Below are 20,154 nucleotides of genomic sequence, written 5' to 3' on the forward strand. Positions count from 1 at the left end.
AGTGAACTTTTTGTTTTTGGCATAGTTGCTTTTGTTTGCTGGAAAACAGTAGCTAATTGATTGGTTTCATTGGTTGCCTGAAATTCCTTTTTAAGATGCACAACTGAATAATCATAGGTATACACTCAGTTTATTGTAGAGTAACTTTATTTTTTTTATTTGTTATGTATGCACTAGAGGTGCACCGAAATGGAAATTTTAAAACCGAAACTAAACCGAAATTAGAAAAATGTCAGGCCGAAACTGAAACCGATACCGAAAATGTTTTTTTATTTTTTCACATTTTTTAATTTTATTTTTATAAACTTTTTAAATGTAATCATGCCAAAAGTGCAATTTTCGGCCGATATATCGGTGCATCCCTAGTATGCACATGTGTGAAACCCAGAGCACATAGTATATAACACACACATTAAGCTCCAGTTAGCATATTGGTTGCTTTTACATTGGTAAAACTTGTTGATGTTTTCTAATTTATCTTCTCATCAAGATCCTCCAAAATGAGCAGCTCGATGACATTTCTCCTGCAGGCAATGATGACATGTCATCAGTTAGCAGAGCATGGTTTACCAGCAAAGAAGACAAAGATTCTCTCACCAACAAAGGTAGTCCTAGATTGAATAGCATTGTTTTATCATAGTTAGTGTCGCATAAAGTGCTATGTGTGCTTAATACAGTGTTAAAGAGAATCCATAATGGTTTTATGATATATTTTTACAGAGTTATTCAGAAAAGGGTGAAGAGTTTGGAGAAGGCAGGAGAAGTGAACAATCTAGGCCAAAATAGCTGATTTGGAAACATTCTCCAGTTTGGCTCACTTTCCAGTTCAGCTATGTTGTCCTAGATTGTTCACTTCTCCTGTCTTCAAACGCTTCACACTTTTGCGAATAACCCTGTTAATGTTTGAATTTTTTAAGTTGTTATATTTCTATTTATACTGTTGTGTTTTATAATAATAATTAAAAAAACTGTGCACCCATGGCCCTGGATTCCCAGACACTATGGCTTTTCGACAGAGAGCGCAGAAGCTGTTCTTTTACGGACACACTGTCACTGATTACGGGAGAGAAATATGTCTCACTGCACTGCAGAGTTGTCAGATACCTGGATGGAGACTGAATTGAGCAGGGGAAGGCTAGCCTTGCAACCTTTGTCCAGCTCTCCTGAAAATGGTGAAAGACAGAGCAAGGACACAGGAACGCATGAGCACCAAGGATGCAGATCAGATGAAATCTGTGCAGATGCTTGAGAGTGTTGACCAGAAGGCAGCGGTGGCAGAGTCGAGTTGGCACACAGGAAGCAGCAGAGTACAGGAGCAGATAACAGATGCAAGATTGGGAGCACAGACCAGGGTCGGCAACATCCGGACAGAGCAGTGCCAAATCGGTAACCGGGATCAAGGTCAAAGTCACAAGCCAGGATCAGAAGGTAGTGGGAACGAGGTACCGAATCATAAGCTGAAGCTGGGTCGGGGTAACAAGCCAAGGTCGTATTCAGGAAGCAGATTCACAGATAAGAGAAACTGAGATAACGAGGACTGACTGAAGACCTGTCAGCAATTAGGTCAGAGCATGTGCTGGTTTAAATGGGGAGACTGGCACCAAGAAGCACGCAAACAAGTGCACATCTGTACGCCCGTGCTTGCACACAGATGCTAACAATAGCATGCACGCATCTGCGCATAAGAATACCAGCACGCACACATGTGCTAGCTAAGGCACATTTGCCCATAATTTTCTATACAGGACCGGTTGGCACAGACTTCATACTAGCTTGCGCCCGTGTTGGTTTTCTAATAAGTACCGGGCTATCCTTACAAGATTTAAGTGTACATTTCATATTGAGCAATTGTGCTTTGTAATCAATAGACTTGTTCAACAGAAGAGCTTGTAAGAGCCTGGAAAACACATGAAAAGGATCCAAGTGCTCCATCTGTTGGTTGCATAGGACAATGCTAAATATTTAAATTAAATATTTTATAAAACAAAAAAAGTTGTTATTTTGTAACCTCGACCATAATACATAAAACACATTTGTTTTTAGAAAATCACTATACAATCCTTTTATTGCACATATTTCAGAGGATAACAACTTTAAGTTGCATTGACCCTGATATAGAACAACATCCTTGTTTGCGGGACAATACAATACACAAAATTATAGTATATTGCAACTTATTACTCCTTAGATGCAGTGACTATATTAGTTTTTATTTTTTAGGCTTTTTTTGTGAAACAAATAAAACGCAACTCTTTTGATTTGTGTAATTAACAGGCAAATAGGGCAAATAGGAGAAGACCATTGTTAATGTTCATGTAATCTTTTAGGGGGTTATACACTTTTTTCCCTTTTTATTATGGGCAAGACTAAAATGTTTAATGACTTTTTAGTCGGGTAAATATGTAATATTACATATGAGTATTTTGCATTCTTATATCCAGCCAGCAGCAGGAGCTCCAGACTCCTATTCACACGTTTTCTAGGGTCTTCTGTTGGAAAAAGCCTGTTTATAGAGCTCCATAGCTGAAATTTACTACTGAAAGTCTCATAGCAGTGACTCATCCTCCTCACTCTCCCTACCTAGCCACCCAATAAGAGTGCTCCATGCAAAGTTTCAGTCAGAGTGAGAAAGTCCAAAAGCAAACGGGACCTGCTGTGCTTTTTAGAAAACCCATAATGTTCTGTAAACCCAATGTTATAGGTCCATCCTGTATTAACTGTTTATTTGAAAAACAATGTTATATCAATGGTAAAAATTAGGGATGCTCCGATACCGATACAAGCATCAGTAGCGGCGGCGATACCGAGTATTTGCATGAGTACTCATGCAAATACTCCAATACAAAAAAACGAGTACCTTTGCCGTGTCCGCCATCTTCAAGGACCCGAAACCACCGCACACAGGACCTCCATAGCGTCTTCAAAGAAACAAGACGGCCGCAAACTCCTCCAAGTCCTCAGTCATCTGCTCCATTCAGGAGTGACTGGTGAGGAAGCCTGTCAATCATCCAATCGGCCAATCAGCAGGAGAAGAGGTCAGAATGGAGCAGATGACTAGGCTGTGACATGGAGTGGCTGAAGCAGACAGAGAAGACGACACAGCAGGTTAGTACTGCAGTACCGCATGGGGGCTGGGCACAAAAATGCTGTTTAACTGCATATAATATTTTTTTTAAAGACATTAAATAAAGAAATAACTATGTAGATATTGCTAACTAAGGCTTGTATCCCCCTAGTGGGGAAAATAGATGAGCACATGTCCAGACATTAACCATTTATAGTGTCCTTTATTGAAGGATCACATCGTCCTATGAGGTGATGCTAGAAGTACAGCAAATGCAGCATTATTTTTGTTCTATATTTTAGGCCACAGATGGAAGCAAGGCATGTGGTCCAAAGAGGAGATAGCAATCCTAATGAGCAACATAGACCGATACTTGAAGGTTGGTTGTACTTGTTGGTTTGGTACATTTCAAGGTGTGATGTGAAGATGTGTATATTGTGAATTGTTTTTTTTGATGGAACCCCACCAGCCTTATGTCTAGGTTTAAGACTTAACTGCAGCCAAATTTTTTTTTTAGTTTTGAATGGACTGGGGAAGAGCAAACATTTTGATCAGGTTTTCATTGTGAACCCACTGGTGATATTTTCGTTCACTTCCTTTGCTTTGGCGCCCATACAGTAAAATGGGTAAATGGTTATTACTGAGATAGAAAGACACAGACAGCTATGAGAACATTGTTAAAAGATTGAATCCTTCTTTACTAAACATTATTATCATTTATTTTTCTGTGTCACAAGATGTTTTTTGTCTGCAAGGAAGTGAGGGGAGACCTCTCCAGTAGGGGTGCAGACAGCAATAAAAGCCTGACAGAAGCTCTATCCCTTCCCCGTTCTATCCAAAGTAAACCAAATGTTTAGGCTGGAGTTAGCTTGTTGCTATTTTATTTATTTGACAATTTTTCTTGCTTGTTCAGGCACATGGTATTAAAGATGCAGCTGAAATCATTTTTGAGATGTCAAAGGATGAAAGGAAAGATTTTTATAGGACAATCGCCTGGGGACTGAACCGCCCACTCTTTGCTGTGTACCGAAGAGTTCTTCGCATGTACGATGACCGGAACCATGTTGGAAAGTAAGAGGAAGCCAGAACACTATTCACATGTAAATTGTATGTTTATAAATTACTTTTATACTTCAAAATGCAACTTGGACCCCATGCTCTGTCACTATGTGGAGCCAGGATTGTGACTATGTACAGTGGGTCTCATGAACTAGAAAATCACAGTAGAAACTGACTATTATAATGAACCAGGATACCCCATATGCTCCCTCCTTGCTAATGATGATGTTGGACAGTGCCCTAGGTTGGACACTGGACTAAAATCTCCCTTTCTATCAACTGGTTTTTAGTTCAAGGCACCCCAATAACTCTGTGCCATTTAATAGCCTTGCCTTCTCCACTCATAGTCCTTGTTGTCTCTGTCGGTAGGAGCTGGAGGCCTGTCCTGAGGTAAGCTGCATGGGGTAAGCAGCTTAGAAGAAAGGGGAGTGCACAATGTGAGATGAAGTATTGAAAAATTTGAGGACTCAAAGTCCTCAATCTCTTTTTCTGCAGCCCCTTTTTATAAATGAACAGGAATCCTCTATGAGTCTTCCTGTTCATTGATAACATGAGAACATTGTTTGTTTACTATAACCACAATTATGAATGAACAGGAGGTGATGTAGATCACTTCCCATTCATTCCTAATTGAGGATATAGTAACCATAATATGTCCTCAATTATCTACAAGCACTGCAAGTAAGTCAGATATGTTGTGCACACTAGCATATTATGGCAATCACCTCTGGTGGACTTTTTTTTTTTTTTATCACTTTACTTCCACTTTAAGGAAATCTTGGAAGAAAACTACTGGGCCTTGTTCTCACTAAGAGTGAGAACCTCTGCTCTATTCCTCTTGCACATTAGAACACGATGCAGCATCTGACTGTGAGCCTCTTAGTTGGTAGGGGTGGGCCCTGTCAGGTAGGGTGCACAGGGCCACCCCAAGATTTCTAATAGTGGCCCCACAGATGAACTACCTCAAACAATTCTTGCCCTTGATTTGCTTAGTCTTTTTTCATGTACAGAATTAAACGCCCTTCAAATTATTGCAGTATATAAACATGCCATGCTGAGACTGCAAGTAGCAAAAGATTGCAATAAAAATGCGAAGTTAAATATAGTGGGCACAGTTTTACATTTACTTGTTTAGATGTAATCGGTCGTCCGTTGGTAGTTATACTTACATGTGCCAACAGATTTCCTATATTAAAATGGATTATTAAACATTTTTGGTTTTAGAAGTGTGTTGAAAGGACTCCTGTCACCAATTTGGTCACTGTTTAATATACTGTACATGTAAGGGAATGACTTATAACATTTACAAGACTTTATTCAGAGCTTTACTTAGGGGCATATTTATAAAGCAGTGAATGTAACAATCATTGTAATTTAAAACGCATGAACCAGGAATATACACCCGCCCTGAATGTGTGGTGAATGTCACATTTACTGCTTATTTAATCTAATTTTAGTCCAGTGGTATGGCTTTTAATGTAGTTTTTATGCTGTGCCTAATTTTGGTGTTCCAATTGTCTCTTGCAGGTACACACATGCTGAAATTGAAAAACTAAGAGAGTAAGTAATGCAAAATACATGGGCAAGTTTACAGATAAGCTTTATTGTACATGATAAAATGTAATGTTTAGGCTGAAATGATCAAATATCATTGCATTTGTATTGTTTCATTTCCTGGCTATGATAATGCTAATAAAATGCCGTGTAAAATGCTTTCAACGATACAATAGTTCCGTAGATGAATCCTGTGTTTTTGCCTAAATTTAATAGATTACACAAAATGTTTTTATAATTATATTAATATCCATACTATATTTTTTTCAGCAGTTAGGCTAAGGAGCAAACACACAATTCTTGAGATGATAGATGAGGAGATATCTTTAGCACTTGAGAAAACAATGGAGAAAGTCAATCAGTTTATTTGTCGTCTTCTGGATCTAATAAGAGGAACAGAGCTTTCGGGGACACTATATGTAGATGAATCAGATTTACTGTGAAGCCCATAAGACACCCATGGATAAAAAGCTGCTGTTCTTGCTGCAGGGCTTTCAATCTTACCTGTGTCCTCATCAGGGGCTGAGATAACTGGTGCTTCCAAATATCATATATGCAAGGCAGCAATATGGTCAAGTCCACACACTTTCATAAAGTATTAACAGGTGCAGCCAGGACCAGCCCCTTTTATATACAAAAAGGTGTTGCACACTGTTGTCTCTCTCTAATACGTTACCTCTGCCATGCTGTCCTGTTGGATCACTAGGGAAAATAGAGTTGGTCTTACCTGCTAACCCTTTTCAGAAATCTTGTTGGACAGCATGTTGTGTTTTGGTTAGGGTGTATGCTCACTAGCATGGGCATTATTTTCCTAAATATATTATAGAGGCATGCAAGTTTAGAAAAGCTTCTCATGGTCTTGGTGGTATCTTTTATCTGTTCGGAGGAACTATCTTCAGTACCGTCATGTTAAGATACCTTGATGCGTATGTAATCTAAACTTAACATAACTTTAGTTTTTTTGTTGTTGTTGTTGTTTTTTTTAGAAAGGGTTGTCGTTTTTCTAATATGATTGCAATCTTGCTAACATTTTAGGAGGGAACCAAATACTGCAGAACTCTTTCACTGCGCTTTACTTTAAAGTTCACAAACTATGCGTTTAATATAGTTATACAGTTTGTCATAAAACAATCCCAAATCATAATTTTTTTTTGATGGAGTCTTTTCGTTTACCCAATTGTTTAAGGTTACGTTTGAAGCATGGGAATGACTGGGCCACAATAGGAGCTGCTCTAGGTAGAAGTGCCTCTTCTGTCAAAGATCGCTGTCGACTAATGAAAGAGACATGTAAAACAGGTGCAAATCCTGCTCAGATTAAAGCTATAGTTGTATAGGTACATATGGTTATGTGTTGTGATGTGATTGTGTTTGTGCACACTGCACTGTATTTATTATACATTTTCTTATTCTTTCAAATGTTACCACTAAATTTGTTGCACTACTGTATCCAGAGGGGGCATGCATGAATTAACATTCCCACCTTCTCTTAGTACTAACACTAACATTTTCACTTGTGTGTCATGGTAGTACACCTTTGCAACATGAAGGGCTTCCCAGAAAAGACAGCTTATAAAGTGGGCCTAGTCTCAGTCAACCATATCCTTCTAACATTGTGAGACATGCCAGTTGTTAATAATATGGTTCTTACAACAAAAAGTTTGCTGCTGCTGTTTTGAATGTATAAATGTTTCCTCGGTCTGGTGTCATTTCATGAATGATGATATGAGCTAATTGTATTATAGTAGCACAAGGATGCCATACAGTAACATGCAGAGGCTTTGACTTAATGAAGTGTCATATAACTTCTCAGTCATGTCTGTTTGTCAGAATGTGTCTTCTAGTTCAGGTCACAAGAACCAGCACTTTAATACATCAGTGCAATAGTGGCACTTCCTGTTTGATTTTCATTTAAACTGTTTTTAAAGTTAAATCCTTCTCTTCAGTGTTCAAAAGAGTCTAAAGTGTCCTATTTGTTATCGTCTCCTTGAAAAATATTTATCTTTTGTAGTCATTTGAGGAGGTTTCAATTCACATATATATTATTTCAGGGAAATGGACAGATGAAGAAGAAAGAAGGCTAACAGACGTTGTTCATGAGCTGACGGGCACGGAGACTGGTGATATAGTAACACAAGGAGTGTCTTGGGCTTCCGTGGCAGAACGAGTGGGAACACGCTCTGAAAAGCAGTGTCGCTCGAAGTGGTTGAACTATCTAAACTGGAAGCAGAGTGGTGGAACGCAGTGGACCAAAGAAGACGAAGTCAATCTGGTTATGAGGTTTGAATTATCCTTCTTAGACTAGTTCCATTTTTAACTGGTTCATTTGACTTTCATGGTAAAGTGCACGATAGCACGGCAGGAATTATTCTTTCATTTACACTTATATTTATTAGTATGTTAATAAAAAAGATCAAAATATGTGTTAATGAACTGTACTAACCTTTGCGCTCTGAACACTTCATTCTAACGCAAAATTTGGATGCTTTGGCTGCAGGCCATTTATTGTTCAAGCTGCAGTAGTTTTAACTGGATTAGGGTTCATTTACAGGGGGCTAATAACCGCTTTTGAAAGGAACGAACATTACCAAAAGAATGGAACTTGTTTCGCTTGCGTAACAGGAGATAATGAAATTATACCAAAATGACTAAAAACATAGATTCAGAGACACCACAGAAAACACATTCCACCTGAATTCCATTGCAGTGTTTTTACAAAATATGAGAACTAAAAAGGGCTAACATTCGTTGAAAGTATTCATGCTTTTTTAACCAGTCAGAGCACTTTTGTATATTAGCACATCTTACAGTATGTTGGTGTGCATGTAGGGTTTTTTTATGTAAGTAAAATATATATTTCTGAAAAAGCCTACTCATTTCTAATATTCCATTTCTGTTAATGCTAGAATAGCAGAGCTCGGCGTGTTGGATGAGAATGACATCAACTGGGATTTATTGGCAGAAGGCTGGAGCAGTGTTCGTTCTCCGCAATGGCTCAGAAGTAAATGGTGGACAGTAAAGAGACAGATCGCAAACCACAAGGACGTGTCCTTTCCTGGTAATGTACATTTGTTTATTGCCAGTGCTAGGAAATTATCCTTGTTTCTTCTATACAAGATGTGTCTTCATATTTTATCAAATTACTGTTTTAACCGAATAACCTAAATACATTGCATAAGGTCCTTCAAACTGGTGAAAAAACTAGTATTGCCTATACCTATTCTTCATGTTTCACTCTGTAAGTGCTTATAGAGAGAAAAAGAGAAATGCTTTTATATAGTTTCACTTAAATGAACCTATAGCCCTTGTCTGTCTGCAAAATGCTGTTTTTCAAAAAATATACTAGTGCTTCATTTATTCATCACTGCACACATGCAGACATGTTTTGTTGTAAGTTTACATCTTGTTTCCTTTACTGTGCTTAGAAAATTGCCAAACCCAACACCCTCAGTTAGAGGTGTTTGGAGACTGACCAGTTCTAATAAATGCTAACGGGCTTATATGAATAATTAGTGTAAAGCTAGTGGTGAACACTCAGAACAATCAGAATGAAAAGAGAACTATGGGGTAAGTGTTGTTTTTCCTAATAGTTCTCTTTAGGGTCACAGGAGGACATATAGTAACCCCCACCCATGACCCAAAGTTCAGTATATCGCAGTCTATTGCCCGCGATATACTGAGAGTGCCGCAGCTGGGCCGGATCCCGACAATACTGTCGGGATCCACCCAGCTGCGTGATTGACAGCGGGCTTTGCCTATCTAGAGGCAGAACGAGCTGAGCCCTCCCCCGTTCGTTCTCTACTCGGCGCTGGAGGATCGGAGAGGGGAGGGGGAATCCCTGCTGGGGAAGGACTGCAAGGAAACAATCGGGAAGTGAGCGGATCGGCGGCATGTTTCTTCTCCCTTCCCGATCGATGGAGCCGACCTCTGAAAGCTTCTTTGTCATAGGTCGGCTCTAACTATGAGGATACGTGGAAATCAATAAATGTCATCGTCTTCAACAAACAACAATGAAATATGATTGTGAATGTCTAAATGAGTAACCACAGCATTGTTATTGTCTTACTAATAAGATGTAATACTCTATTCTAACACAATCAGAGGTTTTTCTCATATAGCCACAAGAGAAATAGTGCATCATTAACCTGAACATGGTATTTTCATTAAGAAGTTGTATTCATAAATATATTTGTTTTCAGTATTAATTAAAGGTCTGCGTCAATTGCACGAAAACCAAACTACTCTTCTGGGTTCTCAAGATTTGGAGAACAAGCTGGACATCCAGTCTCAAAGTGCAAATTCCAGTGTTCAACGTGTTCAAATAAGAGTAGCTCATTTAGAGGACAGCCCAGGTCTTCCTCAGAGTTCCTTAGCAGCATTGCAGATCCCTGTGCAGATTACTCATCTAGGTAAGAAAAGTGAATTTCTACATGCTAAGAAAAAGCTGTGGAAGTATGTGCTGGGATCTTGACTTTGTGCCTGTTGGATGTTTGTATTGGAAGGAAGGCTCTGAGGTTTAGTTCCTAGGCTTTCACTAGTAATAGCTAGTCTAAAGTGATTAATGTACAGAAAGCATCTGTGATGTTTTTAGCAGGCTATTAGTATCACTTCCAAATACATTACCATAAAATACCTGTGGTAATCAAAACCCAATATACATTTACCAACCTCGGATACACATGCAGATCTCTGTATCACAGCCTGCACCAAGCACAGTATTTTTTTTCCAGCTTGCAACTTCACTTCCCTGCTGCCATATTGCACATGTATGGACTTTAGACTATAGTTGGCTATTTTCAGGATATAGTCCATTATATTCTATGGCTGGAGCTGGTGTGTGCACAGCATGGCAGAAGGGAAGCATAATAATAGACTTAGCACATAATATCAACAAAGAGTCTTGGCCACCTAGCTAGGAGTCCCTTCCTGGGATCTCAAACCTTCCTTCCCTCTTGTAGAACTAGCATTCATAGTAATTCAGTTTGAGGTTGTGGATTACTCTCCAAACTCTACCAACCTGCAGCTTCAGCAACACCACCACAAAGAGTGGTTCCTGTGCCTATTATTGCACTGAGCCAGATATAGGAGAGTACTTCTCTGGCTGATCCCAGTATCAGGGGCTACTTAAGGATGGAATGTCTGGCCCTTCTTTTTCCATCTAAGATATTTCAGGCCTAGGGTTTCAAAGCTGGAAGGGTTTCAGTTTGTTAGGGTTTAGCTTTAGGATTAGGATCAAGGGTTAATATTAGAGATAAGATTTAGAGGGTTGAGTGTGATGTTACCGTTAACGGGAAGCATTAAAGTGTATGTGTACCTGAAAAACAAAGTGTTTTTATTTTAAGTTGGTAAATCTATTATGCCATGTGTTGTCTTTCTGTTTCAAAAATGAAAAAAAAAAAATACCTGGTGAACCTGCCAGTAATTTTGCCTTTCTGGAACTTCTTGTATTGGGCTGAGGAGTTGTTCTTACAGCTATATAATCTAATAATAACAATAATGGTAATTCATTTTTTTTTATTGCAGCGCCAGACCCTACCTCCCCCAGTGCTGACCCAGATGCCGCCACACTACAGACATTTGAAATCCTACCAGTAAGTGTTTGACTCATCAGCTATACTTTTTTTTTTTCTTTCAAACTTTGTTTCCCTAATTTTACAGAGGTACAAAAAGAGCAAAAGAGGCAAAGCAATAAGTAACACCTTCCAAGTGATGCCAGGAGGTAAAACGGAGGCATTCTTCTTCAAGGATGTTGTATTTGATGAAGTCTAAGGGAATGTAATAAAAGCAGCCTTTCTCAAACTTTTTGTCATGGGGAAAACCTTGAAATAACTTTTAGGTCCCTGGGAACCCCTGCTAGAAATAACTATATACACAGCTTATGGTACATTTGTGTGATCCGTAAGTGTAGAAAGTTTTAAATAAAAGAATAATGAGGTGTTACTAGAGTATTTGATGCCCAGGATAGATCCTTTTTAATGTCACCAGCTGTTTATAGAAAAAAAAATATTAATCTTGAAACAAAATAAAAAAGGGTAAAAGATAGTAAAAGGAATGCAGATAGTGAACATTGTGGTCCCTTCACATTATGAGGAAAAGGTGGTTAAATAGGTTACAATTAAGAAGTAAAAGAGGAATATTGAAGGGAAGACAAATCTTGCATTTTGCTCCACACCCCCTTTCTTGTAGAAGGAAAGGAAAAGCAGAGAAATGTAGGTTTTCCTAAATGTTCACTAATTAAATTCATATGTGATTCAATGGCTTGGACCTGTTAACATGCAATGCAGTTTGTGAGACCATTATCAAATGCATATAGGGATATTCCACCAAATGTAGCACTTTGTAGTGAGCTTGAGGCCATAGTAGTGTAGGTTTAAGACCAATGGTAGTGTAGGTTTAAGACCAATCTCTCCAGTAGAAAGGAGTTGAGAGTACAGCAAGAAGTAACAGTACAGAAAAGAAGGGGAAGAAGGGGCAAGTGGTTGCTGTAAGAAAGGTGTCTGCAGGGGTGAGCACCATCTAAATGTAGTCATCCTGTCCATGAGAGCAGGGCAAACCCGGATGAGAATGCTTTCTCCAAAAAGGTGCTAAGATGTCTAGAATTAATAATGGCAAGCCAAATGCTCCAGATTTCAATTAATATCTATCACAAGTTCCCCAATATATGTACTTTGATAGTAACTGGTTCAGAGGCTGCTTCATGATTATAGCTCTATTTTCACAGACTGTTTGGACAATGTAATCTCAACAAATTTGTTTTTTAAGCAGCTCTTTTAGTGATACTCTTATTTTTCTGTCCAAGTCATTCTATTTGCAGCCAGCCGGCACAACAGGCACCTTCATTCTGCAGACAGGATCTTCCCAAAGTCTTCCATTATCTTTGGCATCCAGCCCTTCTGTTACCTTGACATCCAGCACCTCCCCTGCATCACCTGAGCAAATTATTGTGCACTCCTTATCAGTGAGTAAGAAGCCTTTGTATTGGATGCATGTAATATGAGTATAGTTGGGCCAGCAGTGTTCATAAATGTATTTTAAAATGATTGTTTTTGCTTTCTACCCTTCAGCAGCTAGTTTGGAGTTCAAAGAGAAGTGAAGGCAAACCACTTCTGGATACCAGGAGCACATTTGCTAATGTATACCTGTGACCCAAAGACAGCAGATAGTGGCCATTAGTTGACAGCACAGAGCCATACTGCAGACAGGAAGGATCCGAGCAATATTGTCAGGAGCCACCCTGGCTGCTTAAGTGACCTCTGGCTCTGCCTCTCTAGACACAGAGCAAGCCGTGTCTGCTCCCTCCCCTGTCTATTATTCCAATGAGTGCTAAAGGAACAGAGAGGGGAGGGGGAAGACCCTGCAGGGGGCAATGACTGACAGTTACTACTCTCTGAAGGGAGAAAACACCAGAAGCTGAGCAATCATCGGTTATATGATTTTATTCTCCCTGCATTTCTTCTTTTAAAGTGATATCCTTTGGTGCAGGGTTAGGTAGCCTCAGCACGCCAGGTGTTGTGGAACAACGAGGCATTGCCAGACTCTGACAGCCACAGACATGACTCCCAGAGGCAGAAGCATGATGGGATTTGTAGTTTCAGCACAGCTATGATGCTGAGGTTGCCTACCCCTGATTTAATGGTTAATTCAAAAGACAGAAGATTCGGCCTTCTAAAAATGTTAGTTTTCTTTGCCAGGCATTATACAAGACTGAGTCAGAAAATGAGATATACTGTATATACACAAAGCAAAAGAGAGATGCAGTTGGTACTGTTATTACACAAGTGATATTAAAGGAGAACTATGGGGTCAGGGCATTTCCCCATAGTTCTCCTTAGGGTAATGGGAGGACACAAACTAGCGTCCTCCCTTCACTCTAAGCTCAGTATACTGCGAGCTACAGCTGGCTGTATACTGAGACGCAGCAGCTGAAGCGGATATCGACAATTTATGTCTCGATCCGCCCAGCTGCGTGACTGACAGCTGGCTCTGCCTATCTAGAGGCAGAGCCAGCTGTACCCGTCCCTTCCGCCAGTCAGCCTGGGGGAGCGGGGAGGGGGGAATCCAGCCCCTCCCCTGTCACGGCAGAGAGCTGTGACAGGATCGAGAAGTGAGCGAACGCCGGTATGTGTTTGCACAACTCCTGATCTACTGAGCCGACCTGTGACAGTCTCATTGTCACAGATCAGCTAGAACTATGAGGTGAGTGAAAAGCACTCGCCTCATAGTTCTCCTTTAACTTTGTTAGGATATATAGAAATGGAGAATCTAAACATGATAAAGTCCTTATACGCTTTACAGTTAAGTGTGACCTGGTGATAGTGAAAGTCTGTTTAAAATATCTGTATACCCAGTCCAAAAAGTAAACTGTGAGAAGCTTCCTGAACAGCACAATGCAAGATTTCCAAAAATACATAAGTGGTGTGAAGACTGCACACATATCTATACCATTGATAACACGATTATAGAGTACAGAATACTTTTGACCTGAAGCTCCTCAAACGTTTTATACCTGATCACATGTATAAAATGCACTACAGTACTCCTGTGTAGGTGAAACGTCATAAGCCAAGCAACAAAGAGGGAATCTATTCAGATTTCTGATTTACAACAAAATGATGTCCCGTTAGCATGTCTGTATGTGAGGTAAATGACCTCGGAATTATGGTGCAAAGTATGCCCACACTTTAACCATGTTTGACTGTTGGTATGGGGGTCTTATGCTGTATTTTCTGCAAGTAGAGAAAAATATCTGTTAATGCTGATTTCAGTATTTTTGTAACTTCCTGTGCACTGAACTGATATCCTACACTATGTTATCAGTTTTCCAATTTATCGCGTGAACTACACATCACCTCCCCCTAGTAAAGCTCAACACAACCTAATAGCACAATCTCTTTTTATAACTACCAACAAGTATGACGTGCAGAGGTAGGTAGGTAGGTTTTCATTAGGGATGCACCGATACTAGTATTGGTATTTGTACACTCGTACTCGCCCAAATGCTCCGATAGTTATCCTGATAGAGGAACTTCCGGTCAGAGGGAGATTTCCTCTGACCGGCAGTGCCGCGAGAAAACAAGGAGCCAGTTTCTCGGCCAATCAGGAAGCCAGGCCGTGGGTAATGACTTGCGGCCCAGCTTTCTGATTGGCTGGGAAGCTGGCTCTATGCTGATTGGCTGAGATGCTGGCTTTCCAGCCAAACAGCATGTAGCCGGCCAAACAGCATGTAGCCGGCCAAACAGCATGTAGCCGGCTTATCGGGCAATTGAGAAGCCGTGCAGCGGGCAATGACGCGCTGCCTGGCTTCCTGATTGCCCGGGAAGCCAGCTCCATGCTACTGGAAGTACCAGTATTGGTACTCGGTATCGGCGAGTACCGAAATATAAATATCGGAACTCGTACGCGATACAAAAAAAAAAGGTATCGGTGCATCCCTAGTTTTCATATTTCCTAGATTTGGTAAATTTAAAGTTGGTTGTGCAGTCATTTATGGTGAGCCTAATGGGGATGAGGATGGGGAAGGTGTCTGTAGTCCTAATCAGAGAGCGGCTTAAGGTGACAATGCTGCTCCTCCAGATACTCCATAACGTACAGTGAGTAACCATTGTTAGCCTTGTCACAGGAAGTGTGTTACTGGCAACATAACCAGGGAAAAAAACCAAATGCATCCTTCACATCTGAGGGCTTTTAAGCTGCAATATATTACATTTGTGTTCTTGGGTATCGATGTGTTTTAAATTAGCCAGTAAAGGGTATCACTCAAACGCCAAACTTTCTGCACTAACCAGTAGCTAACAGGGTTCAATACTCTGCTATTGAAAGAGAAAACAAATCAAAGTATAATAATAGTAAGAATTATTTGTATTAATACTGTACAATAACAGGGTATTTATGAGGAATGTGGAGCACAGTGTATGTGGATTCCTCTGATTATGTCCCTTTCATCCACCTTTACAGCCAGAACATCTCCTCAATGCAAATGACAATGTCACCGTCCACTGCCACACGCCTGGAATTATAATTCGAACACTTGCTTCAGATGACATCTCCTCACCCTTCGCTCAGACTGAGCTCTCCATAGACTCTGCCTTGCAGCAACAAGACTTGAACAGTCCTCAGAGTTGTCACGAAGTTGACCATCTTCCCCGGGAGATCCACCATAATGACATTAACATTAGCCATGACTCTTTGTATTGCACTGAGCAGTCCTCAAAGATGAGGGTGGGGGGTACTATAAAACTGTTCCCACATTCTAAAATACCAGAGCAGATAACCAGTGTGAGGGTGAAACCAGGTGAAGCTTGCAATGCCTTGAAAGAAAACCTTGTAAAAAAGGTAAGTCTAAAAAACATGAATGTTAGGACTTAACATTGTGAATCCCCTTATTGGTTAAGACCACCACCTTGTAATCATACAATTTACAAACACCTACTTAGTCTTACGCACCGCTTTTGTTTGCCTGCTATCCCATGTCTGCTTTCTAGAATATTTGTTCCCTTTAATATGGTACTCTTCACAGTTTAGCAGTTCCCCCAGATATCTTTAATATAATAATGTTCAATTGCTTTAACCTATCTCAGATAACGGTATTAAGTGTCTATCAACTAGACATTGCCATTTACAGGAAGAGGAAGCCAATGGGTGCACTTTGTCAGCAACTATGCCGACTATGAAGGAGTGTGCCGATTTCTGAATACTCAACTACTGTATACTTCAGTTCATGGTTGGGTGACAGGACAGTCTTAAGGATTTTTTTAACACAGAACAGAATCTGTGGTTCCATCCATTATGCCAAGTCTTTCAGGTCCTGGCAAAACATTGTCACCATGTTTGACTGTTGGTATGGAGGTCTTGCTGAGGGATGCTGTGTCTGCTTTACACCAGTGTAGAAGAAGGATCACCAGCAGTCTAAAAGATTGTAATCAAATCCTTATGTTCATTTATTATAAAAGAGCATCACATATATCCATATAGCCAATGTTTTGGGGGCCATGCAGGGTCCCTTCAACAGGGCGACAGTGACTATGTCGCCCTGTTGAAATAGTGACTATGTGGCCCTGTTGAAGGGACCCTGCATGGCCCCCGAAACGTTGGCTATATGGATATATGTGATGCTCTTCAACAGGGCGACATAGTGACTATGTGGCCCTGTTAAAGGGACCCTGCATGGCCCCCGAAACGTTGGCTATATGGATATATGTGATGCTCTTTTATAATAAATGAACATAAGGATTTGATTACAATCTTTTCAAAAGTGCTGGTGATCCTTCTTCTACACAAGTCTATGTACACGGGGCCATCCGTGATTATCACTGCGAGCACCACTTGCTAATCCAAGGTCGTGAATGCTGTAAGGAGCACAGGGGACACATCTGTACATCTACTTTGCTTTACACCAGACATAATGGGACCCATATCATTCAACACATTCTATTTTTGTCTCATCTGTCCATACTACATTCTCCCAAAATGCTTTTGGATCATCGAGATATCAGTGAGTTGAGGGGGGGCACAGGAGCGTGAAAGGACGTTTAAAAACGGCCACCAGTTGTTAGGAGTCCACCGTCCCTGCCATTTCATTACAAAAGCCAGGCAGTGAGCAGTTAACATCACTTTAGCCATGGGGCAGTTTCTTTTTCCATAGTGCCAACTTGTATTGGATAACATTGCTAATTGAATAGGTCACATAAGTAAAAAAAAAATCAAGGAGTTGTAAGAGGAGTCACCAGAACATACAAGTTCAGGATGCAGGCTTAATCCAGCGGTCACTGTGTAGAGGAATGGACCCTGCGTGGCCCCAGTACTTTGGCTTTATGACTTATGTGACTCATTTGTACTAAACTGGATTAAGTTTGCATCCTAAACTTATGTGTGCTGGTGACTCATCTTAGATCTCCTTGGATGTACACTGCGCCGTCCGCTGTTGTCATTACAAGCACCACCCTATCTGAACAGGTCATAGTGCTGTATGGGGTACAGGTGGTCTCTTCATCATTACATAAGTAAAACGATGTGTGTTATTACTTCACTCATGTGCCATTTATAAAGTATTAGATTTTGGCATGGATCTGAAAACATAAGTGTGAGAAATCTGCAGTTATAGAAGGCAACGGTAAGGAGGCACAACTTTATCACAACACGTATACATTTTAACAAGTTACCAGAGTTTATCAACATTATGAATTATAAGGAACTATATCTGAATAGTGTGTATACCTATTATTTGGTACAGGATCTTGGACACTCTGCTCTAGAAGAACATGCCAGCAAGCTTCCAGCTGAAGAGACAGTGCTTATTGTCCCATCATGTCGTCATAGTTACATACAAAGTGATGATATTGATGGAGAATCTGTGCTTCCTCTGACCACACTTGCAGGTAGGAGGAATGAATGTGTTGATGTCATGTGCAAGTGTCTACTGTGTTTCTTCAAATCAACATAGTTGTGAATGTGGATAAGGAAAAGCTCTGCATGTCAGATATTATTATTATTATTATTATTACTATACAGGATTTATGTAGTGCCAACATTTTGCGCAGCGCTTTACAATATAAGGAGGACATTACAGTTACAATACAAATCGAGACAGATATGGTTGTACATAATTCTAACGGAGACCGCAGTGTAATTAGAGAACCTGTAATAAGATGATCTGTCCTCAAATGTAAAAAGTGCTGGCACCTAGAAATGTCTGCCTCCAAAAGCCTCGTGTTTGGACCAAATACGGAACCATTCTGATACGTGAAGTTGCTGCACTTCCTGATATTGGCAAAGCTTGGCTTCTCATTCCTACCTCCTTGCAACCAGTGAGGCTGCCTATCATAGTGTTGGGCCAATAGTAATGTATGGGGACAGGGACTTGGCAGCAAACTCCAACATCAGCTAGATGTCTCAAGACTTTGCCTGTCAGGACTACCTAGGATTTGGTCATGACTGGGAGGTTTGGGAGACTACTGCAGGTGTGTGGAGTTCTTCTTAAATAAATGAACATTGTACTTCCAATAGTTTTTTTTTTTTTTTTTTTAAACAGGACAAATGCTCTGTAAAAAGCAGGGTGTTCTTCTAATTGCTTTATTTTTTAGTTCCCTAACTAGAACAAATTATTTTTTCTTACTATAACACTCTAAAATCCAGGAAACGTCTTTTCTATTCCATTCCACTACATAATGCTGACATTGCCTGCAGAACAGGGAGCACTTTTACCACATCACTGAGGTTTCCTATTTCCACAGAGGTCCGCTATGCCGAGCAGAAGGAAAGAGCGCATAAGATACTAAAAGTCCATTTTGTAAAGCTCCAGACTGACTTGGAGCTTACACAAGGCCATGGACTTCTTCTTTGCCCCATGTGACGGCGATGGACCAATCATGAGGCTCTAGTGCTGTCACATGGGGGAAGTGAATTGGGTCACATGCTCACTCATTTCACTTTGGCAGAGGAGTGAAGGAAAGGTGAGCTGCATGGAATGAGGTAAGTTAAAGGAGAACTATGAGGTGAGTGCTTTTCACTCACCTCATAGTTCTAGCCGACCTGTGACAATGAGACTGTCACAGGTCGGCTCAGTAGATCGGGAGGTGAGCGAGCACATACTGCTGACTGGGGGAATGGACGGGGGAGGGGGGCGGGTACAGCTGGCTCTGCCTCTAGATAGGCAGAGCCAGCTGTCAGTCACGCAGCTGGGCGGATCCCGGCACAATTGTTGGTATCCGCTTCAGCTGCGGCATCTCAGTATACTGCAAATTGCAGCTACAGCTCGCTTTATACTGAGCCTAGGGTGACGGGAGGACGCTAGTTTGTGTGCTCCCGTGACCCTGGGGAGAACTATGGGGAAAAGCCCTAACCCCATAGTTCTCCTTTAAGGGATTTTCTTATTTTGCCATCCATGGGTAAAAGGATGTTTTTAGAAGAAGAAAAAAAACTGCAGTGTGCCAAATCAAACATTTTATGAAGATAAGAGAGGCCAGAGATTGCTTAATGTGTTTGCTTTTTGCAATGTAGGTAGGGTTTTATTTAGATATTTGTATATTTATCTATTTAGATAGCAGCTTCTGGAGGCATGGCTAACATTACCCCCCTCCCCCTCCCCCCATTCATGGTTAAGATTACCATTATTTGCCACCATGCACAAGGCTGATCATCTCTGTTTCTATTCTCTAGATCCAATATTGCAGCACCACAGGAATAAATCCCATGGTCTTGTCTCCTCGGTTGATGGACCAGACTCTGATGACTTAAAAGATGTGGAGGATTTATAGAACTGCTTCCTATCCATTCCTAGACTTGCTGCACGCATTCTACCCTTCACCCTCGCATAGCTGCTACAACGTGTTATGGCACCAGGCCAATTACTTTTACACTACAAATGATGCACTATTATGTTATCACCAGCTTATATTGTTACAGTCAGGTATTTCCAGCTTCATTAACCAGCTCTGCTTCTAAACTGAATCCTTTATCACAGTCACTGATGTTGAAGGGAGGGT

At 40.6% G+C, this 20,154-nt stretch overlaps 1 protein-coding gene across 1 annotated transcript in view; it reads left to right on the plus strand.

Moving 5' to 3' along the window:
• DMTF1 (cyclin D binding myb like transcription factor 1) overlaps positions 1 to 19,926 on the plus strand; it is a 31,760-nt gene extending 11,834 nt beyond the window's left edge. Inside the window, exons 4-16 of the mRNA XM_018565040.1 lie at positions 491 to 605; positions 3,367 to 3,443; positions 3,978 to 4,135; positions 5,651 to 5,683; positions 6,864 to 6,973; positions 7,726 to 7,954; positions 8,581 to 8,732; positions 9,874 to 10,083; positions 11,204 to 11,265; positions 12,474 to 12,632; positions 15,629 to 16,006; positions 17,904 to 18,048; positions 19,829 to 19,926. Of these exons, the coding sequence (XP_018420542.1) occupies positions 491 to 605; positions 3,367 to 3,443; positions 3,978 to 4,135; positions 5,651 to 5,683; positions 6,864 to 6,973; positions 7,726 to 7,954; positions 8,581 to 8,732; positions 9,874 to 10,083; positions 11,204 to 11,265; positions 12,474 to 12,632; positions 15,629 to 16,006; positions 17,904 to 18,048; positions 19,829 to 19,926 (1,926 nt within the window). The remainder of the gene's footprint in view (positions 1 to 490; positions 606 to 3,366; positions 3,444 to 3,977; positions 4,136 to 5,650; positions 5,684 to 6,863; positions 6,974 to 7,725; positions 7,955 to 8,580; positions 8,733 to 9,873; positions 10,084 to 11,203; positions 11,266 to 12,473; positions 12,633 to 15,628; positions 16,007 to 17,903; positions 18,049 to 19,828) is intronic.
• Positions 19,927 to 20,154: the final 228 nt, after the last annotated feature.

Source organism: Nanorana parkeri, unplaced genomic scaffold, assembly GCF_000935625.1.
Source record: "Nanorana parkeri isolate BGI_ZX_2015 unplaced genomic scaffold, ASM93562v1 scaffold808, whole genome shotgun sequence".
Taxonomy (NCBI): Eukaryota; Metazoa; Chordata; class Amphibia; order Anura; family Dicroglossidae; genus Nanorana; species Nanorana parkeri.